Genomic DNA, 15,909 nt, shown 5'->3' on the forward strand with positions numbered 1-15,909 from the left:
TTGAGTCATAAAATGAGGACCATCCCGCACTTGCTTCTTGTGGGGAAGTAACCAAGAGGCATGTAACAGCTCTGAACTCCTCGGCCTGCAGAGGGTTTGTCTTGGCGTGAAATAACTACACTGTATCTGCATACAATACACTAAGTCCTGGATATCTGTGGTCTCAGCAGGAACACTTTAACAAGAAGAAAAAGGGCACAGAGAGGTTGAGTCCTTAGTCCCAGGACACACAGTACCCTTCTTACCTCTACCCCTAGGGTGATCTGGTGGGCCCTGTCCAGGCAGAGGGAGGGGGGAGAGGGGAGATAGGCTGGGAGGACTCTGTCTCCAGGGTGATGCAGGAGACAACTCCTCTTTCCTCTGTCTTCAAAACTAGGGCACTGGGCTTAGAAAGGTGACCCCCAACCCTGGGCTGCTGAAGGGCCAGGACCTCCCCAGATCTTGGAGGGGGGTTACCCTTCCCAAGCCTCCCTAGACACCCATCGTCCTCACCTGGCACTAGCGCGTCCGGCTTGACCTTTCCTTAAAGATCAGCGGCAGCGGCTGATGGGTTTCTTAGGTCCCAAAGGAGACCCTTCAGACAGCCTGAGCCACGGGCTGCAGAGCCCCTAATTGGAGCAATGAATCACCGCGGGCTCCTGCTGGACACAGAATAGACAGAGGAGCTGGGGCCTATTGTGCCATAGTTTGGGACACAGGGGGGTGAGGGGGTAGGAGAGGGTGGGGAGAGAGGAGGAGGGGGTGGAGGAGGAATCGAGAGGAGAGGATGAGTCAGAGGAGGAGGGGCGGAGAGAAGGTAAGAAGAGGAGGAGGATTAGAAGGAGGAGGAGGAGGAGGAGGAGGTAGGGGAGGAGGGGAGGGAGAGGAGGATTAGGAGAAGGAGGAGTCCGAGTCAGGGGAGGAGGAGCCTGGGAAGAGGCGGGCAGCAGGGCGGTGCGAGGGAAGGCTTCTCCGCCTCCGCCTCCCTCCCGCGCCCTCCGCCCCGCGCCGCCCCGCCTCCCTCCTCCCCAATTAAATGACCCGACGCTCGGGCCGGCGCCGGAGCTCGCACATGCGGCCGCCGCAGCCGCCCGGGGCCCGTAGCCACCGTCGCCACCGCCGCGTTCCGGGCGCGCTCTCCGGCGCCGCCTGGGCCCTCGCCACCACCCGCCGGGGACTCGGCAGCCCCGGGCACCGCCGCGGAGACCCTCGGTGCGCCCCCGGCCGCGTGCGCGCCGCCGCGCGCCAAACTTTGCGAGTTGGGCGCGGGGCCTCGGGGCGCGCGGCCCGAGCAGCGGCAGCCGCGGGGCGCGCGGAGGCGGACGCGGCGGCCGGGCCATGAGCGGCCGGGCGGCGCCGCTCTCCCGTAAGCAGCGGCTCATGGCAGCGGCGGGCGCGGCCCTGTCGTGCTTCATCTGCGGCGGCGGCATCGCGCGCGGCAAGGAGCTGAAGCTGCCGGTGAGGCCGGCGGGCCCCGCGCAGCCCTTCTTCCCGTTCCTGCAGCAGCAGGAGCCGGCGCCCGGCGCGCGCGGGCTGAGCGCGGCCGATGGCTGCGTGCTGGTGTGCGCCGTGTGCCGCTGCTTCCTGGCCGAGCAGTGGGCCGCCTTCGAGCGCGCGCGCACGCCCGTGGACAAGCGCGTGTACTGGCTCAAGAGGCCGCATCAGTGCGACGCGAGCGCGGCCGGCCGGCGCGGGGCCCGCGAGTGGAACACCGAGGACGCGCGCGACTCGGAGCTGTCGGAGCTGTCGGACGCTGACGCGCTGCCGGAACCTGAGCCTGAGCCCGAGCCCGAGCCGGAGCCGGAGCCTGAGTCCGAGGATGCGCACGACTCCAGCAAGTCCGGAGCCCGGCGCCGGCGCACGGGGCCAGGGGCGCACTGGGCTCCGGAGCCGCGAGCCAGCGTGCTGAGGGGCATCCAGGAACCCTGGCCCGGCCCCGCTGCGCCCGACGGCACGGACGGCGCCGCCTCCAGCCGGCCCGCGGCGCCCCCAGAGCGCAGTAGCACCCCCGAGGGCAGCGACGTCGCCGGGAGCCTCGGGGACGAAGGGCTGGAGCGGCCTCCCCGGACGCCCGCGGACAGCCAGGCCCGCTGCTGCTACGTCTGTGGCTCGGCGCTGTCACCGGCCTCGCAGCAGCAGATCCACGTGCAGAAGCAGGAGACTCCCGCCCAGGCGCCCTTCTTCCCCTTCCTGTGGCTGCATAGCCCCCCGCCCGGCGCCCAGCCCATCACCGAGGCGGGCAGCACCCTCGTGTGTCCCTGCTGCTTCTCGTCCCTCACACACCAGTGGCAGAGCTTTGAGCTGGCCAACGTGCCGGTCTTGCAGCGGCTCTACGTGGTGCCCCTGAACAGCCACGCCCCCGGCATGGCCTCCAAGGCCCGGAGACTCCCTAGGGAAGAGGTTCCCGCCCCCACCGCGGGGCTACTGCGGGAAGCCTGCTACCTCTGTGGGGAGGACTGTACACGGGATGCCCGGGCTGTGCCCTCCCGCCTTGTCAACGGCAACTCTGGGGGCTCCATGCACTTCCCCTTCCTTAGCCTCCTGCCCTGCCCACCCAACGCTCGGCCCCCCAACAAGCGCTGCGAGGTTCGCAGCTGCCCCAAGTGCTTCAGCGTCCTGGAGGACGTCTGGGCCCTGTACCGGGCATCGCACAACCGTGATCTCATCAGCTCTGTGCAAGGCTTCCTGGGCAGGTACCACCAAGCCTTCTCTGCCTCGGACCCTACCCTGAGCGAACTGCCCACTTCTGCGCAGGGAGGCCCGCCTGCGGTCTGCTACATCTGCGGAGCTGAGCTGGGGCCGGGCAAGGAGTTCCAGCTCAGCATGAACCCCGCCAGCCACCTGGGCGAGAAGGAACCCTTCTTTCCCTTCCTCACCGTCTATCCGCCCGCCCCACGGGCCAGGCCTGCAGACTCCACGGGCCTGGTGGCAACCTGTGTGCTCTGCTATCATGACCTGCTGGGTCAGTGGCTGCAGCACGAAGCCAGAGCCGCTCACCAGCCGGTCAGCGCCTGGTCGAGGCAGTACCAAGTGGACACATTCGTGTGCTTCTTCTGTCAGCAAGAGAAGAAACGGTGTCTGGGGCTGAAGTCCGTGAGAGTGGCCAGGCTCCCCTTGTTCCTGTATACCCTGAGAGCCAGCCACAGCCTGTTGGTGGATGATGGCCGGCAGCTGATCATCGGTGCCTGCGTGGAATGCGGGACCCTGGTTTGTGCAGGCCAAGGGGTTGCCAGCCAGGGACCCATGGGCTGGAGCTCTCCAACAGCAGGAGTAACAAAGGTAAGTGGCTTTCATCTCCTGGAGCATCTGTGTTGTCAAGAGAGATATGTCTTCTGTCCCTCGGTGGTGGTATTGGTTCAGAGTGGTCTGGCCCAGCAGGAGGCGTTTTCTTTGGTTTGTGAGCTTGGCTGACCTTGGAGGCATGGGGCAGGAGGTTGGAGGATCTGGGGGCAGGAGTGGTTGAATAGCTGCTGTTGGAATCAGCAGGCATGGGGCTGACACTGGGCGTGTTTGCTGCCCATCTATCAAATGGAGGAAGTTCAGGGCAAGGCTGTCGGATGCCCGATAACATTGGTAATTAGTGCAGCCACGCAGGTCACCCGGAGGTCCCCGTCGCGAGTTCCTCTCACTAGCTCCTGGCCGCCTCCTCCTCCCCAAGATTCTCACCCAAGTGCCTTTCGTTGTCTTCCCAGTGGCTTTATGAAGCAGATGGCCACAGATTCCAGACGCGTAGGCGTGGGACACAGGCGCATGGGACTCGGAACAGTGGCCTAGACAACCTTTGCAGTGGAAAGGGTCTCTTCTTTGCGAGTCAGCTGCTTGGAGTTGGGCAGAGGCCTGAGGCCTGTTCTCAGGATGCAGCTGTCTGCCTGGTAGGAGGTAGTCTAGACCCTGGGACATTGGGACCCAGCTTTGTAAGAACCAGGGTAGGAGCTGGCCAGGTGGCCCTGGGGAAGGGGGATGACAGGCAGGCATCTGGTTTGTACTCACTGTTCTGCCCTTGGGCTGGGATCCTAATTCCTTCCAGACTGTCCTGTCCTGTCCTGGGCAGAGGCCTATGTGGTAGTGATAGGCCAGGGTCTTGCAGACAGAGACACAAAGGTAGATAGGTGGGACCCACTCAGGAATGGTGGTTTGTGTGTAGTGTCTATCTAGGTCTTGCAGTTTTGCACACTCACATGTGTGTGTGTGTACATGCACACATGTGTAATGCCTGAGCACAGGAAGGCTAACTTATGAAGCAGCCTCTGATATGCCTGGGTGCCCTTCTCCTGTCTCACAATCCCCCTGCCTCACACACTGCCCTTATCCTTCATCCCTAGAGTTGGCTTTGGACTGGAGGTACCTTTAAGGTTTTGACGGCCCCCCCCCCCCCAGCACCTCCCCCCCACAAGCAGAGATTCACCTGCTTCTGGTGTGGGACACCCAGCCTTCCCTTAGCCACAGGTGTGTGGCAGTCTATGCTGAGGTTGTTGCTGGGTCTTGGAAGGGACAGCTCCGCAAGGCCTGAAGTGTGTCAGAAGAGCTTGGCTCTGGGGCAAGCCAGGCCTGGTCCCTGCCTGCCGCTGCTGTCGCCTTCGCAGCAGAGCTGTCTGCCAACAAGTTCTTATCCTGGCTGGGCTCAGTTCTCTTGGCTGAGAAGTAGGACTACAGGCCACATGGTTTGTAGGGACATTCTGATAATTAAGTGAATCAGGGGACATTTGAATGTCCCCGGCCAAGCTCACTGCGTTGAAGCTGCTTCCGATGCCCCTCTGTCAGGGCAGAAGGCACAGCATGTAAGGCTATAGCCCCTGGGGCCAGTGCATGCTGGAGGTATGACAGCGCTGTGTGGGTGGTGGATACTCCTTGGGGGCGTGGAGATTTCGCAGCAGAGTGTCTACCTTGTGCCAATTTGACCTCAGTAATCAAAAGAAGCTCGGGTCCCAGGCCAGCAGGGGTGGGAAGTGAGAGCCATCAGCGGGCCTCTTCCCCCACTCCTGTGTCCACCCATGGGGCTGAGCTGAGCAATCAACCAACTTCTGCCCTGTCCTTGGCCCTCACCTGTCCTGTGGACCTTCTTACTCCCACACTGAGACTCGGGTAAATCCCCAGGTTTCTGCCTCTCTCCCAGCCAACAGCAGGTGGCTAAGGGTTCCAGTCTGGAGTTCAGGGCATCCTCTGCCCCTTTGGGCTCAGCTCCAGCCGTTGGTTTGCCTGAGTCTCATTGGAACCTGGTTAAGTAGTAGAAAAGTACAGAGATGAGGAATCCCTGCAGCCCTGGGGATGGGGAGAGCAGACAGAAAGTACCAGATCTGGGAGCCTTTGCAGGGAGGAAGATCTTGGTCTCTGTGCTGAAGGACAGCTTGAATGGAGGTATGGTTGGGAAAGGGATATGTCTGCAGCCCTCAGAGGTGATAAGACCAGGCCAGGCCTGTGCTGCAGTCCGGGGTGGCAGGCATGTCTCAGACTCCACTATGGCCGTGTAGGGAAGAAGAAGATCATTCAGCTCCCAGGGTCCAGGGATGCCGGGACGGAGCCCTCTGCCCTCTGCCCTTCCTCTGGGCTCCCGTTCTTCCCATTTATCCCACAAATATTTATAGAGAGTCTGCTCCGAGGCAGGCACTGTTCCAGATGCTGGGATCCGGTGGCAGGCACAGCCTGCAGCATCCCTGGGGAGGGACAGGCACAGAAGGTCCAAAGGGCTGTTTCCCGCAGCGCTGGGAGCTGCGAGGCCATCAGCCAGCCTGGGTGCAGTGCAGAGACATGTGGGAGCTGTGCAGAGGGCCAGGCTCCTGGGTTGTCAGGAGTGGAGACGTAGGCACAGCCTCTCCCTTGTCCCCAGGCCGGCTCCCCTCCTTTTCCCTCCCCTTAGCCCCTGAGCTTTTCTTTCAGATGCTGGCTGTCTGAGGGCTTAGCTGGGAAGCAGAGGGGCTTTGCAAGGGCTAAGAGGGGACGCTTGGTGGGGGACATGTCATATTGTAGAAACTCCTGGAATTTTGGAACCCTGGTAGGTGCTCCCTCGAGTGAATCAACTGGAAAACCTCTGAAAAAGGATGTGTATAAGGAGACAGAGGAAAGGAAGGGAGGGAGATGGTACCCAACATCCTCCAGCTGGGATGCTGGCAGAGGACCTGAAGGCCATGCCCTCCCCCCCCCCCCCCGCCCGCCCGGTTGCAGCAAAGCTTAGGTAGTGGCTAGGTTGGACCAGAGAGGGCTGCAGTTTGCCCTTTCCCAAACCGACATCCCTACTTCCATCCCATGGGAACTGTGGAAAGACTCCAGGTTTGCCTTCAGATGGGCCTGGCCTGAATCTTTGCAGAGCAGACTGTGTGACCTTGGGTCTGACCCTTGACCTCCCCAAGCCTTGATTCCCACAGCTGAGTGATGGTGCTGCCTTTCGATGGCTGACTGGAACTGTGGCTGCCCCTTCTGGGCATGCCTTGTTGCTTGCTGTCTGTTGCTGTGAACGCTGCCTCTGCCTCTAGTCAGTCCTGTCAGAGCAGGTGGTAGGGTGGCCAGGTTGAGAGTTTGGGGACAGTCTCATCAGGAGCTGACTCTTAGGCTGCTACCACTGCTCCGATCCCTGTATCCATGGTTACCATATCTTTTAAATATTCCTGTGGAGGGTATACACCCCCCCTCCATACTGTCCTGGGTGAGAAGGGAGCCCAGAGAGGTTAAGTAACTCACCATGGTCACTCAGCCAGTTCCTGCAGGGTAAGCATTGGGCCTGCACTTCTGCTTCGGAGTCTGTCCCACTTTCTAACCTGTCCTGCCCTCTGTCTCCTCTGTCCTCTAGCTCTAAAGGAGGCCATTCCTGGAGGGTCCATTGTATATGCTTACCATCTGACCCCATCCAGTCATTTGCACTTCTCAGGGACAGGGACCCAGGAAGCCTCCTTGAAGGAGATCCTGCTATCTCTGTCACCCGCTCCCCTCCTTTTTTTTCCTTCGAGGCCAACAAAGGAGTTACCCTCTCCCCACCCTACACAGCCAGATGTTGCCTTTGGCTGCCTCTCATCTTCCGCTCAGTCTGTGGAAAGGTGGCACCCCTCAGACTGCCCTGTCCTCTCCCAGGGAACGGGGCGACACTGACTAGTGGAGCCTGCAGTTTGGTACCTGCTGTACTTCAGCCTGTTGCCAAGTGTCATGTGGCTGAGCACCCAAGCCTAGTTAACCACTGTGCTTCCCATCTGGGCACATTGCAGGTCTGCAGAGCGTTCTGTCAGGGTAACTGCACATCTGTCCTCCGCTTCTTGGCACGCCGCCATCACCAGCTTCCCGCTCTGCAGGGAGGCTCTGGCCACCACCGTTTGCCTCGGGCCCTCAGGATACCAGCTTAGGATCTTTCTTGAAGGCGCCAGACAGCGCTGGCACCTTCTTCCTGGCAGCAGCTGGGCAGCTGGGCTGTGGGCCTCTCTGAACCCTCTCCCATCCCTGCCGCACGGGGATGGCTGTGTTTCTTTGCCGGTGTGGGAGCCTTCTGCTCAGAAGAATAAATTTTCCAGATGCCTTGTGCTAAACCTGGAGGAGATCGGAGCCTACTGGGAAAGAGGAAGCGAAGGCACAGGTCTTAAAAACCAGAGCCTTCCCTGGAAGCAGGGTGGAGAAGGGGGCAAGGCTGCAGGCCAGACGAGTTTGCTAAGCTGCAGGCCTCATGTCTGCCCAGCTCTCTTGGGACCTTGCCCTGGCAAGGTTCGAGCTGCAGGGAGAGTCTCTGGCAGACCTCTTGGTGGTAACTCGGGTCACGTCTTCATGGCTATGGTGGAGTCAGCATCCTGAGAGTTCAGGTCCTTTGCCCCTCGTATCTGTGTTCTGGTCAGACGGTGGAGAAGCACAAGACTCTGGCCTTGGCTTTCTGTTTCCCGTGTCACCTGTGTAGGACACACATGGGGGAGCGTGGAAGGAGCCTCTTTGCTCTGCCATGTGACTCAGTTTCCCCATCTGTCACAGCAGCAGGACTGGTCTCCAGGGCAGGCCTGTGTTAAGCCTGCAGCTTGTGGTATGTGGGCACCCTGCTGTGGGGTTAGGAATGGGAGCCTGCCCTCTCAAGACAGGGTTGGCAATTCATTCATTGTTCAGGGCCACCGAGGTGGCTCAGTGGGCAAAGGTATTTGCTGTGCAAGCCAAAGTATATGAGTTCAAATCCCAGAAGCCCAGAACCGGAGTGCATGTAAAGATGGGAGAGAGCTCGTTCCTCCCACACAGTGGTCCTCTGGGCTCCCACACGTGTGTGATGGCATCTAGAAGCTCCTCCCCCGCCCAAGCATACACATGAAAAAAAAGTAAATTGGTTTAAATCTGTCAATACAGGGGCTGGAGAGATGGCAACCATTTAGAGCACTGGCTGCTTTACCAGAGGACCAGGGTTCAATTCCCAGCACCCATATGTCAGCTCACAATGCTCTGTAATTCCAGTTGCAAGATCTGACGCCCTCTTCTGGTCTCCATGGGTACCATGCACACACATGTTCATAGACGAACATATAGGTAAAACATGTATAAAACATAAAATATAAAAGAAGTATTCTGTGCACACACATGTGCTCGAGCACACCCCCCCACACACACACACACTCACTCTCTATCCTGTACAGTGCTGCGCCCCAGGACACCATGAGTTCTGTCCCTTGAGGATGACTTAGTCAAGTTAGAATAGCTTGTACTGTGAGGACCCACAGGCTACAACGTGTGTACACTTTGCTGGTGGCTTCTATGTAATACCAGCTGAGGAATTATGTGACAGTGCTGTGCTGGGGACCCAACTGATGTTCCCTTCTCTTCCTTCTCAGCTCCTAAGTCCCCAGCCTCCCATAGATTCCACCCTCCAAAATATAAGCCCCGGGAACCCTGGGATCTCACTCCAGCATTTGCAGTACCTGTGGGCAGGGCGCCTGTCCACCTGTCCTCAGTTTCCCCCATCTGTAAAATGGGCACGTCTGACAATGACTGTAGAGAAGGTTTCATCTTCTGAAACCAGTACTCTAGTAAGGGCCACTTACAAAAGACCTGTCTCTTCCGTGAGAGCTTTCTGCCTGCCTATCATGTCCTAGGTGACATGGGTTGGGAATGGCGCAGTTGGAGAATGGACCATGGGTCAGGCAGCCCCTGACCTTCCCTGATGTCCTCTCTGTATTCATATCTGGGCTCATCTTGCCATGTGCTAATGTCACAGTGACTCTGTTTGCCCCCTTCCCTGCCGCCCATCCGTCCTCTGGCCTATGCAAGGATGCTGTGGGCGGCAGGTGTCCTGTGGCAGTGGGGGTCTTGCTACTTAGCAGGTTGGAGGCCCAGACTGAGGAACCTAAGACAGTTTAGGGCCAAGGAACTAACAGGGCAGGCAGGGCTGGGGTAGGATCATCAGTGAGTCTGTCCTGTGCCTTGGGGACAGGTGTCACTTACATGGGAGAGACAGAAGCTGGGGCCTGGCTTTCATCCTCTCAGCCTAGATTTAGGAGCGCCTATAGGCAGCCCTTGTCTGCCAGCTTCTACGCCAGCGGTTCTCAACCTGTGGGTTGACTGAACCTTTCATAGGGGTCAGATATCAGATATCTGGCATTTCAGATGTTTACATTAGAATTCATGACAGTAGCAAATTTATAGTTATGAAGTAGCCATGGGGGTCACTGCAACTCGAGGAACTGTATTAATGGTTGAAAACCGCTGGTCTAGACAGAACGGCAGCAGAGGGTCAGCATGCTGACCCCATACAGTGAGCTTTCTAAACCCACCAGACCCTCAGCTTATTAGCTTCCTGCCCTCTGGGGGGGACAGAGGGGACTGTACTCTTCAGACTTCCAACGTGACAGGACTTGGGCCAAGGACTCAGGGATCTTGGCTCCCATCCTAGCATGGAGCCCAGAGAGCCACAGAGAACCAATGGCAGCCCCTGGGCAGCTTGAGACTTGCCCCACTGCCCCCCCTCCACTAGGGTATCTTGTGGGTCATGTTTGATTGGTAAAGGCTCCTATGTGGAGTCTCCTTGCCACGGGTCCCTTCCAAGAGAGTCTGTGTCATTGAAGCTGTTTTCCCCCTCAGATCCTGTTGACATCTAGGGGTTCTGTGAACAGCAGGGCCTAGACCCGTCAGATCAAATCTGTACAGCTGCATGCGGCTCCAAACCCAAGGTGTCAGGACGGAACTTGCTTCTGTGCTAGTCTGAGCCCTGGATGTGGCCAGCGGGTACCTGGCTGTCAGAGGCCAGCAATCTTACATTGTACCCTTGGGCATCTGGGCTCCCCTGATGCCTCTCTGGAAACAGAATCAACTGTCCCATCCCTGTGTGAGCAGAGAGTACACTGATGTCTTTCTAGTCACATGGGAGGCTGGCAATGGTGGGGACTCTGACATCTTCCTCTTTTTTTTTTTTTGGACAAGGTTTTTCTGTGCACCTCTGGCTTTCCTAGAACTCACTCTGTAGACCAGGCTGGCCTTGAACTCGGAGATCTACCTGCCTCTGCCTCCTGAGTGCTGGGATTAAAGGTGTGCACCACCACCGCCCGGCTCCATGCTCCCTTCCTTACTTGTCCTTGAGCCTACCCTTCCTTTTCCTGGCTAAGAATGTTGGGGACAGGAGTGGCTCTTGTTAGTGGGTTCTGGGGGAGTGGTTTCCAGTTCCTTCGTTATAGCTGTCTGGCCACACTGGCCACTTACAGTCATTGGGTAGAATCTCAGTGCTAGGAGGCTTGCCCTAGCGTGAGTCAGCTAAGGTGGGTCTCGGCAGAGAGTGTCAGCTTCACACTGTCTGATAAATCAGAGCTAGAAGCTGTGGCGCCCAGGCGGGGACTTCATGCACACTGGGTGTCCTTAGTGAAGCCACAGAAGTGTTCCCGATGATGACCTCAGTGTGGGGGAAGTGACAGGCCCGTGTCAGGGACAAGCGTCTTGGGTGGGACTTTTAGACAAACTTATGAGGATGTTGGTCCGTTTCCTTCCACTGTCCCCTTCAGAATGACTTTGTGGTATCGGGGCCATCGGGGCTGGCCCACTCTGATGTTGATGCAGACTCTGCCAGGCTAGACCTTTGGGAAGCAACTGTCACCTGCAGCTCTGCTAGGTGGCAGGGAGTGGCCCAGCTGCCAGGCTGGCTCTGTGGGTCTGCAGGTACCTGGGGCTCTGAGCCCCAAGGGACATGACTGATCCCTCGTGATTCAGGCTGCCCTGCAACGGGCCCTTAACCAGGACAGCAGAATGCAGCATCAGCAGCCGCAGGCAGCTCATGGCCAGGGTTGGCTGACAGAGGGTAGGAGCAGAAGTAATGGCTCCCACAGCTGCTCCCATCTCTTGATGGAGGTGGCTGTAGGCTGGACCCAGAACCCTAGACAATCAGTGTGAGGAGAGGGGGGAATGTCCCCACATGTCCCTCTCAGCTCCCAGTTACCCAGCTTCATTATCACCTATCTTTATTTGGCCTTTGTGACCCAGAGGGGAAACTGAGGCTGCGGGAGATGTGGTGCCAGTTGCTATGTTCAGCTTGGGTCTGACACTCCATCCCCTGCTGTGTTCTTTAGCTACTGGCTTCTCACTCCAGCACCAGGGTAATCACAGGACCCACCTCCCATAGCCGAGACATAAAGCAGGTGACATTGCTGGCAAAGGCAGGAGTCAGCCAGGACAGAAGATAGCCATACAAGGCAGGGACAGGAGATCCAAGACCCTGTTCTCAAGGAGCTGGAGGCACTTGGCTGCAGCTAGAGCACCTAGGACCAGAGCCTCCCTTGTCCCATCTCTGGGCTTTAGTACCCAGCTATGAGATGAAGGAACATTCAGGTACATAGTCTTTGCATGAAAACTGCCACCCAGAAAAGCTCCTGATGTATAGTAGTCAGTATCCAAATATACGCCTGCCTGCCTGCCTGCCTGCCTGCCTGCCTGCCTGCCTGCCGTCTGTGTAGGACTTTGTGTGTAGCCCAAGACTCTATTAGCTTCCTTTACTGTCTTCGTTAAGGTTCTTATCGCTGCAATAAAACACCATCACCAAAAGCAACTTGGGAGGAAAAAGGATTGATTTATCTGGCTCACACTTCTGCATCACAGTCCATCATTGAAGGAAGTCTTCAAACAGGGCAGGATCCTGGAGGCAGGAGCTGATGCAGAGGCCACGGAGGGTGCTGCTTCCTGGCTTACTCCACATGGCTTGCTCAGCCTACTTTTTTATAGAACACAGGACCACAAGCCTAGGGATGACTCCACCTATAGTGGGCTGGGCCCTCCCCCATTCATCACTAATTGTAAAAAAATGCCCTACAGGATCACCTACAGCTTGATCTTCTACAGGTAGTTTCTTTCTTTCAGTGTTTGTTTGTTTGAGACAGGGTTTCTCTGTGTAGCCTTAGCTGTCCTGGAACTCACTTTGTAGACCAGGCAGTCCTCTAACTCATAGAGATCCACCTGCCTCTGCCACTCATATGCTAGGACTAGGGACCAAAGGTGTGCACCACCACACCCAGCTTAGAAGCAGTTTCTTAATTGAAGCTCCCTTCTTTCCAGCGATCCTAACTTGTGTCCAGTTGGCATAAAACTAGCCAGTATACTGAATCCCTCCTGTCCTCAGACCCCCTTGTAGTTAGAAGCTGTCACCTAGAAGCACAGGCTCGGTATCTTGCTGTGATCCAGAGGAGCCAGGAGGAGACATAGGACGCAGGACACTTTGAGGTCAAGAGTTGGGAGTTCAGATGACAGTGGGGTTTGCACGATGACCTTCCCATACAGAAGGAACAGGAAGGGGGATAAAAAGCATCCAGTTTGGGTTGGAGAGATGGTTCAGTGCTTCAAGAGCACGTGCTGCTCTTTTTAGAGGATGGAGATCGGATCCCAGCATCCGCACCGGGGGCTCACGACCACCTGCAACTCCAATTCCAAGGAATCTGATGTTCTCTCAACCTGTTCAGGTTTCTTGCTTTTTCTTTTTCTTTCTTTGTTTTCTCTTTTGTGCTTTTGAGATAGTTTCCCTCAGTGATCCAGGTTGGACTTGGAACTCACGGAAATCCTTCTGCCTTGGTAGCTCCAGTGTTGGGATTAAAGGTGGGGAGCCACTGTTCTGACTCTCGTGACTACTTCCGCCTCTCATAACCCAGTACAAGGCCTGGCATCTAGATGTATTCGGATTTTCTGATTTTCTTTCTCTTCTTTTCTTTCTTTTTTTTTCTTTTTCTTTTTTTCTTCTTTTTTTTTGGTTAGTAGATACTCTAAGACTCAAAGGGGATACTGAGCCCCTGTTTTGCACATAGTCCAGGCACTGACTTCTGGTTCCTTGAGGTCTGCCTGTTTCTACCTCCTTGTCACATCTCATCAGTGGCTCTCTCTTTTGCCTCTTTTCCTGCTCCTGGAGTCTCTGTTAACCCCACCAACCCCTGCTTGCTGATGCCCTCTCCTTGCTGGCTAACCAGCTTGGCCAGAGGCACCTCTTTCTTCCTTCCTTTCTTTTTTTTTTCTTTGTTGGTTTTTCAAGACATTAAAGGCATGGACCATCACTGCCTGGCTTCAGAGGCAACCGTTTCCATGTTTGCCGGTCACTTACCACATGACAGGCAGGGTGTCACAGCTCTTGGCCTGTGCGTGTCAGCCTGTTTGGCCAGCCATGTAGAAGTTTCAACTCCAGCTGAAGTGGAGTTACCAAGCCACCCTTCCGACCTCTTAGCCAGGGAATGGCGTTCCTGAAAAGCGCTGCCGTTGGCAAAACCGCAATTAGCAAGATCAAAGTCTCAGAGAAAATAGGAGGGTAGGGGAAAAAAAAAACCTATAAAAATGGCATGAAGTGTGTCTTTAAAAGACACAGCAAACAGAGGTTCTTCAAGGCACAACTGCCAAAACCTGCTTGCCCAGGCTCATGTGGAAGAATTCTCTTTAGCCAGACTCCACCAGTTCCTGCTTCCCAGGGGGAAGTTGTGGCTGTCTTTACGTGGAAGGGAGGAGCCTCCTGCCTGTCTTCTTGGGTCAGCTTTGGTCATTTCTGATTTTTGGAATGTGTTCCCTGGGTCTGCCTGGTAGTCTGGTTTAGTGTAACTCTGTCTGTCCTCCCGGCAAGCTCCTAGGTCATCTGTCGGTTCTGTGGTGATGGCTCCTGTCTTGTTCCAGCCTTGGTGAACACTGCCTTTGTACAACTCATGAACAAAAAGAATGTGTGAGTCTCCACTCACGGATGGGCAGGTAAATAAAGTGTGATCTCAACCTCTGAGCCCAGCCGGCCACCTTTTTTTTTCCTTCTGAGACAGTCTGCACTGTGTATCCCTGACTGACTGGAATTTACTGGGTTGTCCAGGCTGGCCTGGAGTTCGCTAACGGTGTCCCAGGTGCTGGGATGAGAGTCTATGCAGTGTGTGCTGCTACATGCTGCTACATGCTTGATACAAGCTCTCACTGACCATGTAGCTCATCAGCTGACGCAGTTAGCTCATGGATCCTCCTGTCTCTTCCTCCCAGTTAGCCTGCCATGTCTGGCTTCTCTGTGGGTTCTGGGAGTTAAACTTAAGGCCTCCCACGTGTGCAGAGGAGCTTTATCCACTGAGCCTTGAGTCTGACAAGTGGGTTTTCTTTTCTTTTCTTTTCTTTTTTCTTTTTTTTTTTTTTTCGAGACAGGGTTTCTCTGTGTAGCCCTGGCTGTCCTGGAACTCACTCTGTAGACCAGGCTAGCCTTGAACTCAGAAATCCGCCTGCCTCTGCCTCTGCTGGGATTAAAGGCATGCGCCACCAACTCCCGACTCTTGTTTTTCTTTTTTGAGACAAGGTTGGAGCGGCTCAGTCTAGCTGGATTCAAATTCAGTATATATTGGAAGCTAACCTAATCCTCCTGACCCCAGCTCCTGAGTGCTGGCTTATAAACCTGCACCAGCCACCATGCCAGATAGATGAACTCGTCTGCACACATTTGTATGTATGTATATATGTATGTATGCATGCATGCATGCATGTTTGTATGTATATATGTATGTATGTATGTATGTATGTATTTGTATATGCACACGCATGTCTGTGTGTACTACAGTCTGCAGATGGAGGTCAGAAGGGACAGTTTCCAGGAGTTGGTTATCTTCTTCCACCACGAGTTCTGGGGGTTGAACTCAGGTCCTCCAGCTTGCTGGCTTTAGACTTATATCATTCCTGCCTCCCCAACTCCCTTTGGTTTTTCCAGACAGGGTTTCTCTGTGTAGCCTTGGGCTTTCCTGAAACTCTGTAGACCAAGCTGGTCTGGAACTCACAGAGATCCGCCTGCCTCTGCCTCCGGAGTGCTGGGATTAAAGGCGTGCACTGCCACTGTTGGATTCCCTTTTCTTCAAATGGATTTAGAAAGATGTCATTGAGGAGCATAGACTGCGAAGGTGCCAGCCTTCCTGCCAGGTGGCCTTCCTGCCAGGTGCTGCGCTGTAGTTGAGGACTGTCTGCATCCTGTAAAGTTAGCTTTTTAATTTGTATACAAAGTATCCACTCTTTAAAATGTGGCAGGGAGGGGTTCCCTGCCTTTCTACTAAGTATCTTTATGTTAGTCTGTGTCTCTGTCTCTGGGCCTTCTATCCATCCCAGGCTGGGGTCTCTTTGGGGTCATGGAAGTCAAGTGGTGGAGGAGTCTACTCCCACCCCACTATACAGCTGCCAAGTCCCTGTGAGATCCTCAGGCCAGGGCTCCGAGGGTAGGACTTCTACCCCCAGAGCTGCGCCCCCACCCCAGCCTTTCCCCCTCCTTCTAGATCAGCCTGGAGCCCAGCCCCAGCCCTGGTCAGTTTCTATAGGGAGGGTTTCATTATTTTAAAAAGTTATGGGGGTTTGGAGTGTAGCTTGGTGGTCTGAGAAGTTTATTCTTTATTGGGCTTTTTTTCTGGGATACAATTCACATAGAAAAGGGCCTCTAAAACTGTGGACTTAAGTGGTTTTTGGACACTCAGGGATTGCGCAACTGTCAGCGCTGTTTATTTTAGGTCATTCTGCCCTCCCCCGAGGCCCTCAAAACACAGT

The 15,909-nt window shown here is 55.9% G+C and overlaps 1 protein-coding gene across 2 annotated transcripts in view; it reads left to right on the forward strand.

Annotated features, from left to right (window-relative positions):
* The first annotated feature begins 1,328 nt into the window (after positions 1-1,328).
* Positions 1,329-15,909, forward strand: part of Gse1 (Gse1 coiled-coil protein) — a 353,997-nt gene continuing 339,416 nt past the window's right edge. For both annotated transcript variants that reach the window (XM_021169947.2, XM_029480385.1), the window contains exon 1: positions 1,329-3,258. In XM_021169947.2, the coding sequence (XP_021025606.2) occupies positions 1,360-3,258 (1,899 nt within the window). In that variant the 5' untranslated portion in view covers positions 1,329-1,359. The remainder of the gene's footprint in view (positions 3,259-15,909) is intronic.

Source organism: Mus caroli, chromosome 8 (genome assembly GCF_900094665.2).
Source record: "Mus caroli chromosome 8, CAROLI_EIJ_v1.1, whole genome shotgun sequence".
Classification (NCBI taxonomy): domain Eukaryota; kingdom Metazoa; phylum Chordata; class Mammalia; order Rodentia; family Muridae; genus Mus; species Mus caroli.